This window comes from Jatropha curcas, chromosome 9 (genome assembly GCF_041381405.1).
Source record: "Jatropha curcas cultivar XTBG-Jc1 chromosome 9, XTBG_Jcur_1.0, whole genome shotgun sequence".
Classification (NCBI taxonomy): Eukaryota; Viridiplantae; Streptophyta; class Magnoliopsida; order Malpighiales; family Euphorbiaceae; genus Jatropha; species Jatropha curcas.
This window is the reverse complement of record NC_143159.1, coordinates 7,260,420-7,276,911: the sequence shown is the minus strand read 5'-3', so window position 1 is coordinate 7,276,911 and position 16,492 is coordinate 7,260,420. Positions and strand designations below refer to the sequence as shown.

At 33.7% G+C, this 16,492-nt stretch overlaps 1 protein-coding gene across 1 annotated transcript; it reads right to left on the bottom strand.

Moving 5' to 3' along the window:
• Positions 1-7,917: 7,917 nt before the first annotated feature.
• LOC105639050 (chalcone synthase) lies at positions 7,918-15,175 on the bottom strand. Its single transcript, XM_037641151.2, is given in 4 exon segments — positions 7,918-8,174; positions 13,882-14,192; positions 14,194-14,690; positions 14,843-15,175. Coding segments are annotated over 4 exon segments (1,170 nt in total). The 5' UTR covers positions 15,012-15,175; the 3' UTR covers positions 7,918-7,981.
• Positions 15,176-16,492: the final 1,317 nt, after the last annotated feature.

The following is a 16,492-nucleotide window of genomic DNA, read 5'->3' as shown; positions in this document are numbered from 1 at the left end:
GGCCCAATCCTCCAAATTTGCTTTCTCCTCCGTTTCTTTTCTTGCCAAATAAGTTAGCTGAGACTTAAAAATTGAGTCGAGGGGTTTATTCAGGTCTATTCAGTAAAATTAGTTGTTTTGATAACTATTAACTATTTTAGTAGCATAATTGTTTGAGTAACTAGTAGTTGTTTGAATATCTTTTTATAAAATGCTAAGAGCTAAATGTTACAGGAGTAACCTTTTGTAAAACGCTACATTAACATATAAAAGCTTGTTCAAACACTAGGTTATCGAGTATTATAAAAAAAAAATAGCATTTAGCCAAACTGCTAAAAACTACTTAAAAAGTTATAGTCGAACACAGCTGGGGATTGGATAGGAATCCGATTCAATTTAATTAAACATATATTTAAAAATCACAATTGAGAATTAAAATAAACTGAGGTTAGTAAAATTTATTAAAATAAAAATTACAATAATGAAACTTTACTATACTGATAGTGTAGCAAATAATAAAAATAAGTATTAAATTATATTCCCTCCGTTCTCTTTAGATGGAAAAAGTTGAATTTGCACAAAGATTAATGTGACAGTTAAAGTATAATTTTTGGCTGTTAAATATTACCCCCGACATAACATTAACTCTCTGTAAAGCCACACATAATTGAGAGAGAAACTAAATGCATTAATTTCAGATTGCATCATTCAAGAAGTGATTTGGTGTCACTTTATCCATTCATAACTCAAAATGAAAATTTGAATTTGTTTTGGAATGTTTCACGCGTTAAGCAAGCAAAATTTTTGCTAAATTTGAATTTCCCATTTAGAAATTTATACCCTATTGACAAAGAATAATTCCTCTAGAGCAATTGTATGAATAATAATAATGATAATAATAATAATAATAATATATTTAATACATATTACATTTAAATTTGAATTAATTATTAAATGAGAATAATTATTTTATTTTTTCCTATTTCAACTTGTTTGGAAGACTTGATTGTTTTTGTTCCTATTTCAAGCTATTACGTTAGATTGTCGGTTGTTGCTGACGTAGTTTATCCATGCATAACAATCAATAAAATCCAACCTTAAATTTCTCTCATTGATTGAATTTTTCCAATATCCATATGGCAACGTATTTGAACATATCGAAATAGAATTTTCTACCTGAGAGTTTGATGGGCCTAACAATACACATGGTATTTGGAGTCCTATTGCCACTTTAGGCAGTTGCACTTTTGGGGCAGAAGTACAGACAATGGAACTTGAATTAAGAACTGTGGTGGTTATTGGATAGAGGGAAGTAGGAAGTTCGGTCAAAATGTGGTTGGAGGAGGTTCTGCAGGTATGGTTGTCCAACAGAAGATAAAAAAGGTAACGATAATTTCCACGTTAGCTTTCATAAGTTTAATTAACGCTCCAATGGGCGATTGTATCTACACTCTCCTCTGCCATCATGGAAAGATGCAAGATTTATGCAAAAAAATCAACTTAAAGTGCATAATTGGTCCCCAACGAAGTTGAGAGTATCGTAGGATTGTGTTTTTGAAAGTTGAGTTGCAAGTTTATGTATTTGGCCTTTTATAATTATATCTAAAAACGAAATTCTAGGCATTGGCCACCATCTAATTCCTTTCTTTTCTCCCTAACCACTTAAAGAGAGAAAGAGATGGAGAGAAGGTTGAAGGAGGGTGGGAATTGTGTTTCGATATTTATATAAACAATTATATTAAAATGTAATTTTTAAAATTTATTTCTATGTTATTCGATGAAATAAACAAATAAGTGAATACATAATTTTAAATTATAAAACAATTAATTTGTTTTTTTTTTTGGATTTATGTCTTATTTATTATGAATTATTATACAATTATATTAAATATAATTATCAGAAATTATTTTTTATTATTTAATTAAATAAACAACTAAGTAAATAATTAATTTTAAACTAGAAAGCAATTACTTCTATGAGTTTTAGAACTTATTTTTGTATTATTTAATTAGATAAACAATTAATTAATTTACTTATTTTAAATTATAAAAAAATTTCTTCGTAAGTGTTTGAATTTGTCTTATTAATTATGAATTTAAAAAAAATAATAAAAAAATTGTTAAACTACAAACAAAGATATTAATTATGTCATTTGTCAAGAATCAAATTCAAACCCGATCTAGACAAATATGGTCCGTTCGATTTTATTGCCATCAAGATTGATCAATAACCAACCATTTCCATTTAGAGAATAGTCTCAAGATTAGGGTCATCAAGATCGGTTTCTCCTATATTACGTTAAAAAAGTTTGCTCTGACATTTTGTAACGTCTTGCACCACATGCGCATTCTTTCATCAAATGATGCTATGCAATGTATTTCTCATCAATTGATTCAATCATGAAAGGCATTTTCATTTAATAGCAGTATTAAATTATTTTTGTTTCTTTCAACGAAAGATTTTTCTTTTACATTTGAGAGGTGTAATGGGCCGGAATAACATCGTAGGCTACATAATATACGTAGTCTTTTTTTTTTGGCTAAATACGTAGATTATCTCCTAAATTTTCAATGAAAAATCTTACGGTGCCATTAACTTTCCTGGGGACTACTATGTTCGAGTAATTATCAAATTTGTCCTATTTAAACACTTTAAAGCCCAACATAAAAATCACTTTCCTAAAGAGCGTGAAGCATAAAAAAAAAAAAAAAAAAAAAAAAAAAAAAAAAAAAGACTTAGACGATATTTAACTAATAAAAAATAAAACTAATAGGTCTTTTTTTTTTTTTTTTTGTACTTTAACATCCTTTCCTTTTCCAACCCACCCCCCAACAGCATATCTTTCAGTGTTCTCTGCAACTTCATTCCCTTTTACTAAAACTTCCAAATAAATCAAGAGTATGAAGTCTTCAATTTCAAATTAAATAAGTGCATCCAAATACAAAACGCTAATTGATTTACTATTCATTCAATCATAATATGAAAATTGACATTACAGCTGAAAAATTTCTCTAAATTGACAAGTTTTCATTGAAAAAATAAATTATTTAATCAAAAGCCATAGCACTATGCTTCAATTGCAGAAAATCGTAGGAAGAAGATGAAGCTTCTTATAACTACAGTTGCACTAAAAAAGTTAAAACAATAATGTAGGATTTTTTTTTGTCCACCTTTCTTCCAAAATCATTAAAAAAAAAATTCATATATTAATATTTTACAAATAACAAAATTAAATAAAAAAATTTTCCCCAGATCGAAGAAAAACTATCCTTGATTCAAAAATATAGTCATAAAATGATTCAAGAGATGGGAAGTAGATGGAAAAATCAGAAAAAAATTAAGAAAATAGAAATAAAACAAACACGGATTGATAGAAAATAATAAATTGTTGCTGGACTTTAAATCATCTTATTTTATCAATCAATTGTGACTTGTATAAAAATGCCCTTATATGAGTCCTTCTCCATCTTGATCTGGTGTTGCATGAATCCTTGACCATGTGGATTCATTAGGGATAGCTAAAGAGAAAAAGAGGAGAGAGACAGAAAGAAGGAGATGAAGAATAAAGAAAAGACGATTGCGTTTGATGAGCGTGTATACAAGCTCTTTTAGTTGTTCTAGGATTGTCATGTGAGCTGTGCAAAGTTATTGATTTTTATAACTTTAGGGGTATGGTAGGTCATTTTTATAATTTGAATTTGAGATGCAGTTGTAATAAAAAATTAAAAATTGGAGTATCTAAGGAATTAAATTCTTTTTGGAGTGCAATTATTATAACCGCCAAACTTTAGGGTATTTTATATAGTATAATCAACTCATTCATTTGGTTAGTTAACTCAAGTATGAGCTATGGAATCCTTGTTTAATATATTTTATTCACTAATTTTGGCTAATTTCAAATTAGGGTATAATTATGATAAAAAGTTGCAATTGGAATATTTAAGGGGTTAAGTTAGATTTAGAGTGCAAAAGAAGCAAAGTTTTAGGTATTTTTAATAGTTTAATCTCATTAAATTAGTCCATTTGCGCATTAGATGCAAGTGTTATCCATTAAATTTAGGCAAAATATATTTACAAGCGCTGGAGTTTGTAACTTTTAACTATTTGAGTCCTTAAAATTTTATTTATTCATTTGAAGCCATTTTACTATTATTTTTAGTGACATGAAGGACTTAACTGGCCATACACATTTAAAAATCAAACTAGAATAGTTGGTCTAGTTTTACACAATGGATAAGCTGTAATTAAAATATACAAAGTGAATTTTTAACCATTTAAATTGAGTGGAGTAATTAAAATATACAAAAATGTGCACATTTATTCATCAAGAAATGATTTTTGATAAAACAACCTCATTAATTGCGCTTACAAGTCTTTGTCTATCACTACCTTATTATTTTCCCATTATTAAAGGTTTTTTTCATTAACTAAATAAGGGTAAAGTAGTCTTTTCAAATTGGCATTGTTTCCAAATTTATAAATTGAGTTAATTTTTCCTTTCTAAATAGAACACCCAAAATGAAAAGTTTTCCTATCTATCTAAATAGAACGGAGGAGTAGTATTTTTAATAAAATAAAAATAGCCAAAAATTTTGAATAATAACAATTCATACTAGTTGTTCTATGTATTTTATTTACATTTAAGTAGTATATGAGTGAATCCATACGCTGAGAGTATAAGTGTTATATATCTATAATTTATAGTGACTATTAGAATACTAATATAATCCTACTCAAAACTCATTCATTAGGATTTTATATATCCTATTAATCCGTACCGGTCCGGCCCAAATAGTTAGGGGTAAAACCATAATTTTACATAATTATGGGGACAAAACTAAAATAAATTTTTTCCAAAAATTTTTTACATTGAAAATTTATTATTATTTTTTAAATTTTATTTGGGGACCACAGTCCCATGGCCATGGCCTGTCTTGTCTATTACGTATAATAGATAATTAACAATAAATTCCTCTAGCGCAATTGTATGAATAATAATAACGATAATAATAATAAAAATATATTTAATACATATTACATTTAAATTTGAATTAATTATTAAATGAGAATAATTATTTTATTTGTTCCTATTTCAAGCTATCACGTTAGATTGTGGGTTGTTGCTGACGTAGTTTATCTATTGATTGAATTTTTAGTGATTGAATTTTTCCAATACCTATATGGCAACGTATTTGAACATATAGAAATGCTATTTATTTATGCTTTTTATGGTAGAAGTGAAGCATGTTGGAGGAGATATGTTCAGGATTGTTCCAAAGCGAGATGCAATTTTCATGAAGGTGATTATTTTATTTAAGTTCGAATTAATTAATTAATTATATGGTATTTACAATTTGTTAAACTAATGAATCTTGCAGTGGGCCAGCGATGAGCATTGCTTAAAACTCCTGAATTGCGGATAAAATGTTAATATTAATCAATTAGCTAGCTAATTTGCCATTTTTATATATCTTATGAATATGATATTTAGGGCCTATTTGATTCAGCAGTTTCAGACAACTGATAGCGATTGCTGATAGTTAATAACGAATAGCTATTGCTGATAGCTGATAGCACATAAACTATGGATGTTTGGTAAAGTTGTAATCAGTTATTACTATTAATATGTAAAATGATCGATAAGAGTATCTTTTCGATAATTTAAAGTTTAAATATAAAATATTTCTAATTCATTTCTAATGAATTAAAAATTAAAAAAAATAAAAATGAAAAATTAATTAAACTTAGTATCTTAATTAATAAAATGTATGAGCATATTATGTATCTTAATATTAATAAACATATATTTATCTAATAAAAACACAATATAACACGGTTAATATATGTCAATCAATAAAATAACAAAAAGAGTAGAAAAAATTACCTGATGATAGGTTACGCTATGGTCTTCTTTTAATCTTCTTGTATTATCGATGGGCAAAGAAAATATATTAATCTTAAAAGAAAAAATATATATTTTAATCTATTTATATAAAATACTAATAGCAGTTCGCAAAAAGCTCATACATCTAACTTAGGCTTGGCCAAATCACGGTTCCTGGAACCGGAACCGCCGGTTCGAACCGGTCCGGAACCAGAACCGGAACCGGAACCGGAATATTCCGGTTTGGTTCCGGTTCCAGATTTTCTGGAACCAGAACCGGCGGTTCCAGAAAACCGGTCGGAACCGGTTGGAACCGCCGGTTCTCCGGCCGGTTAGAACCGCCGGTTCGAACCGGAGGTTCTTATAAACTGTCACACCAAAAAAAAAAAAAAAAAAAAAAAGCTCCTTTTAGAGCAAAGAAACCCCAGTACCCCACCACTCTGTCCACCCAACCTTAGACACAATAAAATTATAAACCCTACGCCTACACCCTACAAAGGGACAACAGAAAAATGAAATAAAAAAATAAATACATATTCTTCTTATAATTATTGGTCTGAACGTTGTGTTTTTTTTTTTAATTTTATTGTGAAATCTATTAATTATTCCTCCCAATAGCTATAAACGGCTATATAACGGCTAGTTTCAAGGGTATTTTTGAAAAATTAATTTTTTGGATTTATTATAAATACCTCATTTCATTTACAAATTCATTACAAAAAAATCTCTACTCTCTCTACTTACTCTCTCTACAATATTTTTTTAAATTATATTCAAACTTTTTTAAACAAAAAATAATTTCAGTTGAAGAATTTTTTTGTAAAAAATAATTATATTCAAGTCTTTAAAAAAATAAATTTAATTGTAGAATTTTTTAATTTTTTAGGTGTATTTTTTTTACAAATAACTTTCACAAATTTATTAAATTTTGAAAACCGGTCTTCAAAATTTAAAATTTAAAATTATGTGATTCGCCGGAAAATCGATCGGAACCGTCGGTTTTATCACCGGACCGGAACCGGAACCGGAACCGGAACCGTCCGGTTCCAAACCGGAACCGGAACCGGACTTTTTCGGTTTGATTCCGGTTCCAATTTTTTTGGAACCGGAACCGCCGGTTCTGGAACCGGAACCGCCGGTTCCGGAACCGTGGCCACCCCTAATCTAACTAATGGAATCAACGGTGGATTGAGAGTTCTAGTAGCTATAGCCGCCAATTAGAATCTTACCAAATAGTTCTAATACGTTGTTGGGCCAAAATCCTTACCAAACATTTTTAATCCACTTGTTGTTGGGCCTAATCAGACATCCACAGCATGAAAAAATGGAACTAAACACTCCTTAGTTATCACCTTCGTATGCTCTTTGTGAATTTAATATTTAGTCAACATGATTCTTTAACATGGTAGAATCAATTGTTCCGACGGCAAAGGAGAACAATAATAATATTTTTTCACAAATTATGCTTAAGGAATATATATTTATGTGAGTTCGAAGTCCTGGTGGAAAAGAAAGAATCAAAAAGGAATTGAGGAGGTATTGGTTGAGGTGGTAAGCAACATCAATTTTCAATAAGGATGAAAATACAAATTTAATTTTCGAAAAATGCACTTTATTGAAAAGACCAGAAATCTTTACGCTTTATAGCGCGAGAGAATTAAACCCTCTGGTTATATCAAAAATTAGAATTTTCAACTTGTGAAGTCATGTGTTGTGCTTACAACAGCTGGGTTATGGAATTCGTCCCTACACAACGGGTGGGTCTTGCACCCAAGCTCCCTAGGCCCCTCCCGTGCTTCAGCTAGGCAGTTTGCACTGCCTCTTCAAGATCTTTTTGGGTTTGGAAATAAAATAGATTTTTATTTTTTACATGAATCGGTTTGATTCATTTAATTCTGGTTGGAAACGGATGATGAAAAATTGTCAATGACGAAGGTAAACCATCCAATGATTATAATATTTTTTACATCAGATTAGATATCGAACTTGCTTGTAATATTTTTTTAAATCAGATTAAATAATATGTTCTTGTCTTGATAATCAAAAATTGACACACATAAAAATCGGTAGTTTTTACTAATTAACTACATCATATTGGATGATAAATTAGTAGTGGCTTAATCAGTTCCATAAATAGCAACACTACGCAATACAACAGTCTCCAGAGTTAGACCAGGGCCAAATCCTAACAGAACACCCAAATCCAATCCTTCTCCAGTAGTAGCCTTTCCTTCCACTGCAGATTTTTTTCTCACCTCATCAAGAATGAAGAAGACACTTGGACCCCACATATTTCCATATTCATTCAATGTTAGTGGTGGTGTGCCCACTCAAGTGGGACCCACATATATATTTTTTTTCTAGTGGAGTGGCGGTGCCAAACCACGTGATAAAAAAAAAAAAAAAAAAATCAAAGGTTGGCAACCAACCATTGAATGGTTGGCATGCCAGTTGAAAATAATGAAGAGCCATGCATGAGCAATGCACGGCTCTCTCAAATCTTTGCCTATAAATAGAGGCAGGAGCATTCAGCATAGACACCAACAATAAGCGAGAGATCAATAGAGAGTGTTTGAGTTTTAAGAAGAGGGTTCTTAAAACTCCGGGTTTAGAAAATAGTGAAGATTCTTAGGGTGTTTTGGGAAACACTTGTGAGTGCCACTATTTTGTATTACTCTATTTGTAAACCTACTATTTTATAATAGTGGAAGAAAAATATTCGGAGTTGGTCCCGTGGACGTAGCCCTAAACAGTTGAGGGTGAACCACGTAAATTTCTGTGTCCCATTTTTATTTTTTCGCTGCTTAATTATTCTCGTATTTTTATTGCCGGTATCCTAACAAGTGGTATCAGAGCCTTGATTCCTAACAAGTGGTATCAGAGCCTGGTTCAGCCGGTCAGATAGCGGTACCAGATCCGTGGATATATTTTGAAAATAAATATACCACGAAGACGAGAAAATTACGACGAGTCCGTTGGTGCAGTCCGCTCGGAAAGACGTTGCAGAATCGACTTAGTGGTGAATAGTAAAATAGTAACTCGTGGTTGATGGTGAATAGTTACTATTGGCGTTACTGTTTCTGAGCCCGTCACTGTTAAGCCCAGCACTATTCACGTATAGTACTATTCACGCATACAGGTACTATTCACGTATAGTACTATTTACATATACAGTTACTATTCTTGTATACTATTACTATTCATATATACGGTTACTATTCACTCAAAAGTCATGGAAGCTAGAACAAGCAAAATGATCAGTCTAAATGGCGCAAATTACCATATATGGAAAAATAAAATGAGAAATCTCCTTATGGTAACAAAAATGCATCTGCCTGTGTTTGGTTCAAGCAAACCGGAAGACAAGACTGATGAAGAATGGGCTTTCGAGCATGAACAAGTCTGTGGTTATATTCGACAATTTGTCGATGATAATGTGTACAACCACATCTGTAACGAGACTCACGCCAGAACATTATGGGACAAGCTTGAAGAATTATATGCCTCAAAATCCGGCAACAACCAATTATTTTATTTGACGAAGCTGATGAATTTCAAATACCAAGAAGGTACTTCTGTAGCAGATCACTTGAGTGAAATGCAGGCGACTATTCACCAGCTGTCAAATATGGGCATAAAATTTGATGATAAAATCCTCGGCCTTATGGTGCTTGCCTCCTTACCAGAGTCTTGGGAGACTTTGAAGATATCAATTACAAACTCTACACCACATAGTGGAGTCAGCTGGGAGTTTGTTAAAAATGCTGTTCTGAATGAAGAAATGAGACGCAAAGCACAGAATTCTTCTTCATCTCAGTCAGACATGCTTTTAGCAGATGATAAAATCCTCGGCCTTATGGTGCTTGCCTCCTTACCAGAGTCTTGGGAGACTTTGAAGATATCAATTACAAACTCTACACCACATAGTGGAGTCAGCTGGGAGTTTGTTAAAAATGCTGTTCTGAATGAAGAAATGAGACGCAAAGCATAGAATTCTTCTTCATCTCAGTCAGACATGCTTTTAGCAGATGCTAAAAGAAATAACCAGCCTAGAGGGAGGAGCCAATCTAGAGGTTCAAATACAAGAGATAAGAGCAGGGGTAAATCAAACAAATTTGCCAATATTGTGTGCCATCATTGTGGAAAGAAGGGGCACATTAAAAGGTATTGCCAGAAATTTAAAAGTGATCAGGAGAAGATCAAAGGCAAAGCAAAGAAAGAAGAAAGCAGTGATGATGAAGCCAATGTCATTGCTGAGTTCCAACTGTTCATTGAAGACACTATCAATCTTGCAACCCAGGAGACCAGTTGGGTAATTGATAGTGGGGCTACACTTCATGCAACATCCCGGAGAGAGAATTTTTCATCTTACACATCAGAAAATTTGGGTGTGGTCAAGATAGCAGACGGCAAACTGTTGAAAGTCGTCGGTAAGGGAGACATTTGCCTGGAGACAGAGAATGGTTCGAGATTAATTTTAAAAGATGTCGTGCATGTACCAGACATGCATTCTAATTTAATCTCGGTTGGCAGACTTGATGATGAAAATTTCTGTAGCACCTTCAGGAATGGGCAATGGAAACTCACAAAAGGTTCCATGGTGATAGCCAATGGAAAGAAAGATCCAAAGCTGTACGTGATGCATGCGAAGCTCTCCCGAGATGCTTTTAATATAGCAGAGGATGACAGTGCAGTTGAATTGTGGCATAAACGACTAGGCCACATGAGTGAGAAAGGAATGACAACTCTGGTCAAAAACAACATGCTATCTGGATTGGATAAAGTCCATTTAGAGAAATGTTCTGATTGTATGGCAGGAAAGCAGAATAGAGTAGCCTTCAAGATTTCTCAGCCTTCCAGAATGAAGAATGTGTTAGATCTTGTACATTCAGATCTGTGTGGACCATTGACGATGTCATATGGTGGAAATCGATACTTCGTTACATTTATCGATGACCATTCTAGGAAGACCTGGGTATACACTTTGAAGTCCAAAAATTAAGTTTTAGATGCTTTTAAACAATTTCTAAACTTGGTTGAGCGACAGACAGGCAAGAAGCTGAAGTGCATCAGAACAGATAATGGTGGAGAATACACTGGGCCATTTGATGCTTTCTGCAAAGAGCATGGTATTCGACATCAAACAACACCTCCCAAGACGCCGCAATTGAATGGTTTGGCTGAGAGGATGAACAGAACTTTGATGGAGAGAGTCAGATGTTTACTCTCACATGCAAAGTTTAAAAGATTTTGGGGTGAAGCTCTTCTTACAGCAGTTCATCTTATAAATCGTTCACCTTGTGTTCCTCTTCAGTATGATACTCCAGAACGAGTATGGTCAGGAAAGGATGTTTCCTATGATCACTTGCGGGTGTTTGGTTGCAAAGCATTTGTGCATATTCCTAAGGATGAGAGGTCTAAGCTTGATGTCAAGACTCGACAATGTGTATTCATTGGCTATGGTCAAGATCAATTTGGCTATAGATTTTTTGATCCAATCCAGAAAAAGATGATAAGAAGTAGAGATGCTGTATTTGTTGAAAATCAGACTATTGAAGATGTTGAAAAGACTCAAAAGCAAGCTGCCGATAGAGCTGAAGAAGATTCAACAGATGTGCAAATAGTTCCTCCAGCAACAGAACAAAGACAAGTTGGAGATGAAGAAAATGTTCCACAAGAACAAGAGCCAGAGTTAGAAAATCCAGAAGTTCCTGAACCAGAAGACAATTTTGATGGTGTTCATGTTCAGCCACCAGCACCGGAAGGTTCTCAAACATTAAGAAGGTCTAGTAGAGTCAGACAACTATCTACTAGATATTCAGCAAATGAATATGTATTGATGACTGACGGGGGAGAACCTGAATGTTTTGAAGAAGCAATGGAAAGTGAACACAAAAGGAACTGGATTGAAGCCATGCAAGATGAAATGAAATCCTTGCATGAGAATAAAACATTTGAGCTGGTAAAGTTGCCCAAAGGCAAGAAAGCTTTGAAGAACAAGTGGGTGTTCAGAATCAAGCAGGAAGAACACAGCTCCCAACCACGATTCAAAGCTAGACTGGTTGTGAAAGGATTCAATCAAAGAAAGGGTATTGATTTTGATGAGATCTTTTCACCAGTTGTGAAAATGACATCCATTCGAACAGTGCTCGGAATGGCCGCCAGTTTTGATCTGGAAATCGAGCAAATGGATGTAAAGACTGCCTTCCTACATGGAGATTTGGAAGAAGAAATATACATGGAGCAGCCAGAGGGTTTCATAAAAAAGGGGAAAGAAGATTATGTCTGTAAACTGAAGAAGAGCCTTTACGGTTTGAAGCAGGCACCAAGACAGTGGTACAAGAAGTTTGAGTCTGTTATGGGGGAGCAAGGTTACAAAAAGACTACTTCAGATCACTGTGTCTTTGTAAAGAAATTCTCTGATGATGACTACATTATTCTCTTGCTCTATGTAGATGATATGTTGATTGTTGGTCAGAATTCTGTCAGAATTAATAGCTTGAAAAAACAGCTAAGTAAGTCTTTTGCTATGAAAGACTTGGGACCAGCAAAGCAAATTCTTGGTATGAAGATTACGAGAAATCGAAAAGCCAAGAAATTATGGTTGTCACAGGAGAAGTACATTGAGAAAGTACTTCAAAGGTTCAAAATGGAGAATTCTAAAGCGGTTAGTTGTCCTCTTGCTAATCACTTTAAATTAAGCTCAAAACAGTGCCCTTCTACCGATGGAGAGAAGGAAGAGATGGAAAAGATCCCATATGCTTCAGCAGTTGGAAGCTTAATGTATGCCATGGTTTGTACACGGCCAGATATTGCTCACTCAGTTGGAGTGGTGAGTCGGTTTCTTTCAAATCCTGGAAAGGAACATTGGGCTGCAGTGAAATGGATTTTCAGGTATCTTCGAGGTACGACCAAAGTATGTTTATGCTTTGGAGATGAGAAGCCAATATTAGTCGGTTATACTGATGCAGATATGGCTGGGGATGTTGACTCGAGAAAGTCCACATCAGGGTATCTAATCACATTTGCAGGGGGAGCTGTGTCATGGCAATCAAGATTGCAGAAATGTGTTGCTCTATCAACAACTGAGGCAGAATTCATAGCACTAACAGAAGCATGCAAAGAGTTGCTGTGGATGAAGAAGTTCTTGAATGAACTCGGAATTCATCAAGAACGATATTTGATATTCTGCGATAGCCAGAGTGCAATTCATCTTGGGAAGAATTCCTCCTTTCATTCAAGATCAAAGCACATTGATGTTAGATATCATTGGATCAGGGATGTACTGGAGATGAAGCAGTTACAGCTTGAGAAGATCCATACAGATGAAAATGGGTCAGATATGTTAACGAAGACTCTTCCAAAAGACAAATTTGAATATTGTCGATTAGCTGCAGGGATGATGGAGAATATGGCTGACGTCCCCACTTGAGCGTGCAGGGGGAGATTTGTTAGTGGTGGTGTGCCCACTCAAGTGGGACCCACATATATATATTTTTTTCTAGTGGAGTGGCGGTGCTAAACCACGTGATAAAAAAAAAAAAAAAAATCAAAGGTTGGCAACCAACCATTGAATGGTTGGCATGCCAGTTGAAAATAATGAAGAGCCGTGCATGAGCAATGCACGGCTCTCTCAAATCTTTGCCTATAAATAGAGGCAGGAGCATTCAGCATAGACACCAACAATAAGCGAGAGATCAATAGAGAGTGTTTGAGTTTTAAGAAGAGGGTTCTTAAAACTCCGGGTTTAGAAAATAGTGAAGATTCTTAGGGTATTTTGGGAAACACTTGTGAGTGCCACTATTTTGTATTACTCTATTTGTAAGCCTACTATTTTATAATAATGGAAGAAAAATATTCGGAGTTGGTCCCGTGGACGTAGCCCTAAACAGTTGAGGGTGAACCACGTAAATTTCTGTGTGTCCCATTTTTATTTTTTCGCTGCTTAATTATTCTCGTATTTTTATTGCCGGTATCCTAACAAGTGGTATCAGAGCCTTGATTCCTAACATTCAACACGTGACGGCTTGCTCTAAGCCTCAGTTTTGTCAGACTAAGTTTCCGTTCGAGCCCGTTGAGTACGGTTGGACCACCAGGGTGAACCACATAAAATATTGAGTTCCAATCTTTATTGCTTCCAAAAATTTCAGATAAGCATTGCACAATATTATCTTCAATAAGTTGAGGCACACTTCGAGACAAGTAATAAGATAATCCCATTTCACGAGTGTGTCCTACTATTCCATTTTCTGAGTCCGGAATAAGTTTATGAGATGCAGACAAAACATGGAACAACGGGCGCTCCGAAGTGGAAGGGGTAGAACCAAATACCAACTATTATTGCTGCAGCTCCATCGCCAAAAATTGCAGAGCCAACAAGAATATCCAAATGGGTATCTGAAGGGGCATGAAAACTCACAGTCATGTTCTCGGAGCAGACGATAAGAATTCGTGAATCAACATTATTTTCAGCAATATCTTTAGCAAGACGAAGAGCTGCAGCTCCTGCAAAGCAACCTTGTTGATACATCATGAATCTTTTCACAGAATTTTGAAGTCCAAGAAGCTTGACAAGCTCAAGATCTGCGCCAGGCATATTTACACCTGAAGCTGTGCAAAATATAAGATGTGTAATCTTCGATATAGGTTGGCCCCATTCTTGTATAGCCTTCGTAGCTGCTTCTTCACCTAGCTTGGGAACTTCATGAACTAAAATTTCTTGACGTGCATCAAGAGATGGAGCCTTGTAAGTTGCTATGCTAGAGTTCTTCTGGATAATGTCTTCAGTCAGGTACATATAACGTTTCTTTATCTCTGATTTTTGACCTGTTACCAAAAATATGGAAAGATAAATCATTTCTTGTATTTAAAATTCTCAAGGAAATCAAATAGGTTATCAGGACTACGAGAAAGATTGATTGATTATATATTAAGTTAGAAAAATTGATGAATTAATACAGCGATTGATATATGCTTACAGATACGTATGAACTTTTCTTTCAATTCTTTCATGTGCTCGCTTCGAGTGATTTTGAAGTAGAAGTGTGGATAGTCTGCTTGGTAAATACAGTTTGGTGGATTTGCAGTGCCAATGGCTAGAACTGTGGCCAAACCTGTTGCTCCACGGGATTCAAAGATGCTTTCCATTTTTTGATCAATTGAATGCCTTTACTTCTCTTCAATTTGCAATCTTAGATTTAGAATTAGTTTCATCTCCAGGATTATATATACACAATTAGCTAGAGGGTAACATTTTGGTATCACCGAATATGTTCCATGACTTTTCCAAAAATGTAAATCTCCTTCGCCAACTCCCTTTGTCAGTTTTAACCATCACTTATATTACGATTGTTATTGAAAAAAAAAAAGTATTGATTAATAAAATTAAAAGAATTAATCAAAGTTATAAAAATTATTTTTTAAAATTTGGTAAAATACAATTTGTTTTTTCTAAAATATAAGGATCACGTGTTTGCCGCGCTTAAATACCTACTGCATAATTAAAAATTTTCCTGATAGTCATTATCTTCCAAATATAAATAAATATAGTATTAAAAAAAAAAAAAAGAAATCATGTATACGTTTTCATATGCAGCTTTTCTCTTCAACAAGTATTTTTGCAAGTTCTCGTTAATGGTAAAAATGGGGCTTTGAATGTTTCTCGCAGAGTTCTATTACTCGCTCTATTATTAGTGCTCGTTTTTTTTTTTGAAAGGGAAGAAAAATATTATTAAGAAGTAAATCCATAACAATCAATTGTCTAACACGAGCTGAAAAATCATGCCAAACTTTAAAATTAATAAGAGTATGATCAGCGAAGGAGATAGAAATTTTTTCAGTGGTATCATTTATTTAATTTGATTTTTAATGGTATCAATTTGATTAAAATTTTCAAAATTTTTCATTTAATATATATTTTTAATATTTTTTATCAATTTAACTCTATTTTATAAATATTTTTTAAAAATTGAGTGGGATCAATTCAACCCACTGTGTATAATATGGCGCGGCCCCTGAGTATGAACTACCCTCTTAGCTTACCTCCCCACCCATGACACTTTAGGAATAGAACCTACATTCTGGTGTTTCTTTGAATGCGTTTGTTTTTTTGGTCCGTCTTTCCTGCTGATTGCTATAGCTAACTATATTCTATATTTAATTTCCAAATTTTAGGATATTAAAAATTATGAAGAAATCCAACCGTAGTCTCTACCATTATTTTTATTATGCTAAGTGATAATTAATTTATTATAAATATCTTCAACAGAACATGCAATTTATTGCTTGATCATGTGCTAGAAAATTGCTGTGAACAGTTTGTATAAATCTAGTGGAAAATGATTGTCATTTGTCCAAAGAGGGGAAAAAGCACAATTAACTATTAGTGGTCCTAAAGCCTAAAATTAAGTATGACCGGTTTATTGAACAGCCGGTTCCGGTTCGCAAAACCGACGGTTCAAAATTTTTAAAAAGTTGAACTTGAACCGGCCTTTAAACCGCCGATTTTGGTCCCGTTCCGGTGCGGTTCCGATCACGGTTTCCGGCGATATATGTTTTTTTTTTTAAATTGATTCTACTGTTACATCTTTCTTTTAAAAATATTAATATGAGTTTAATAAATATTGGTA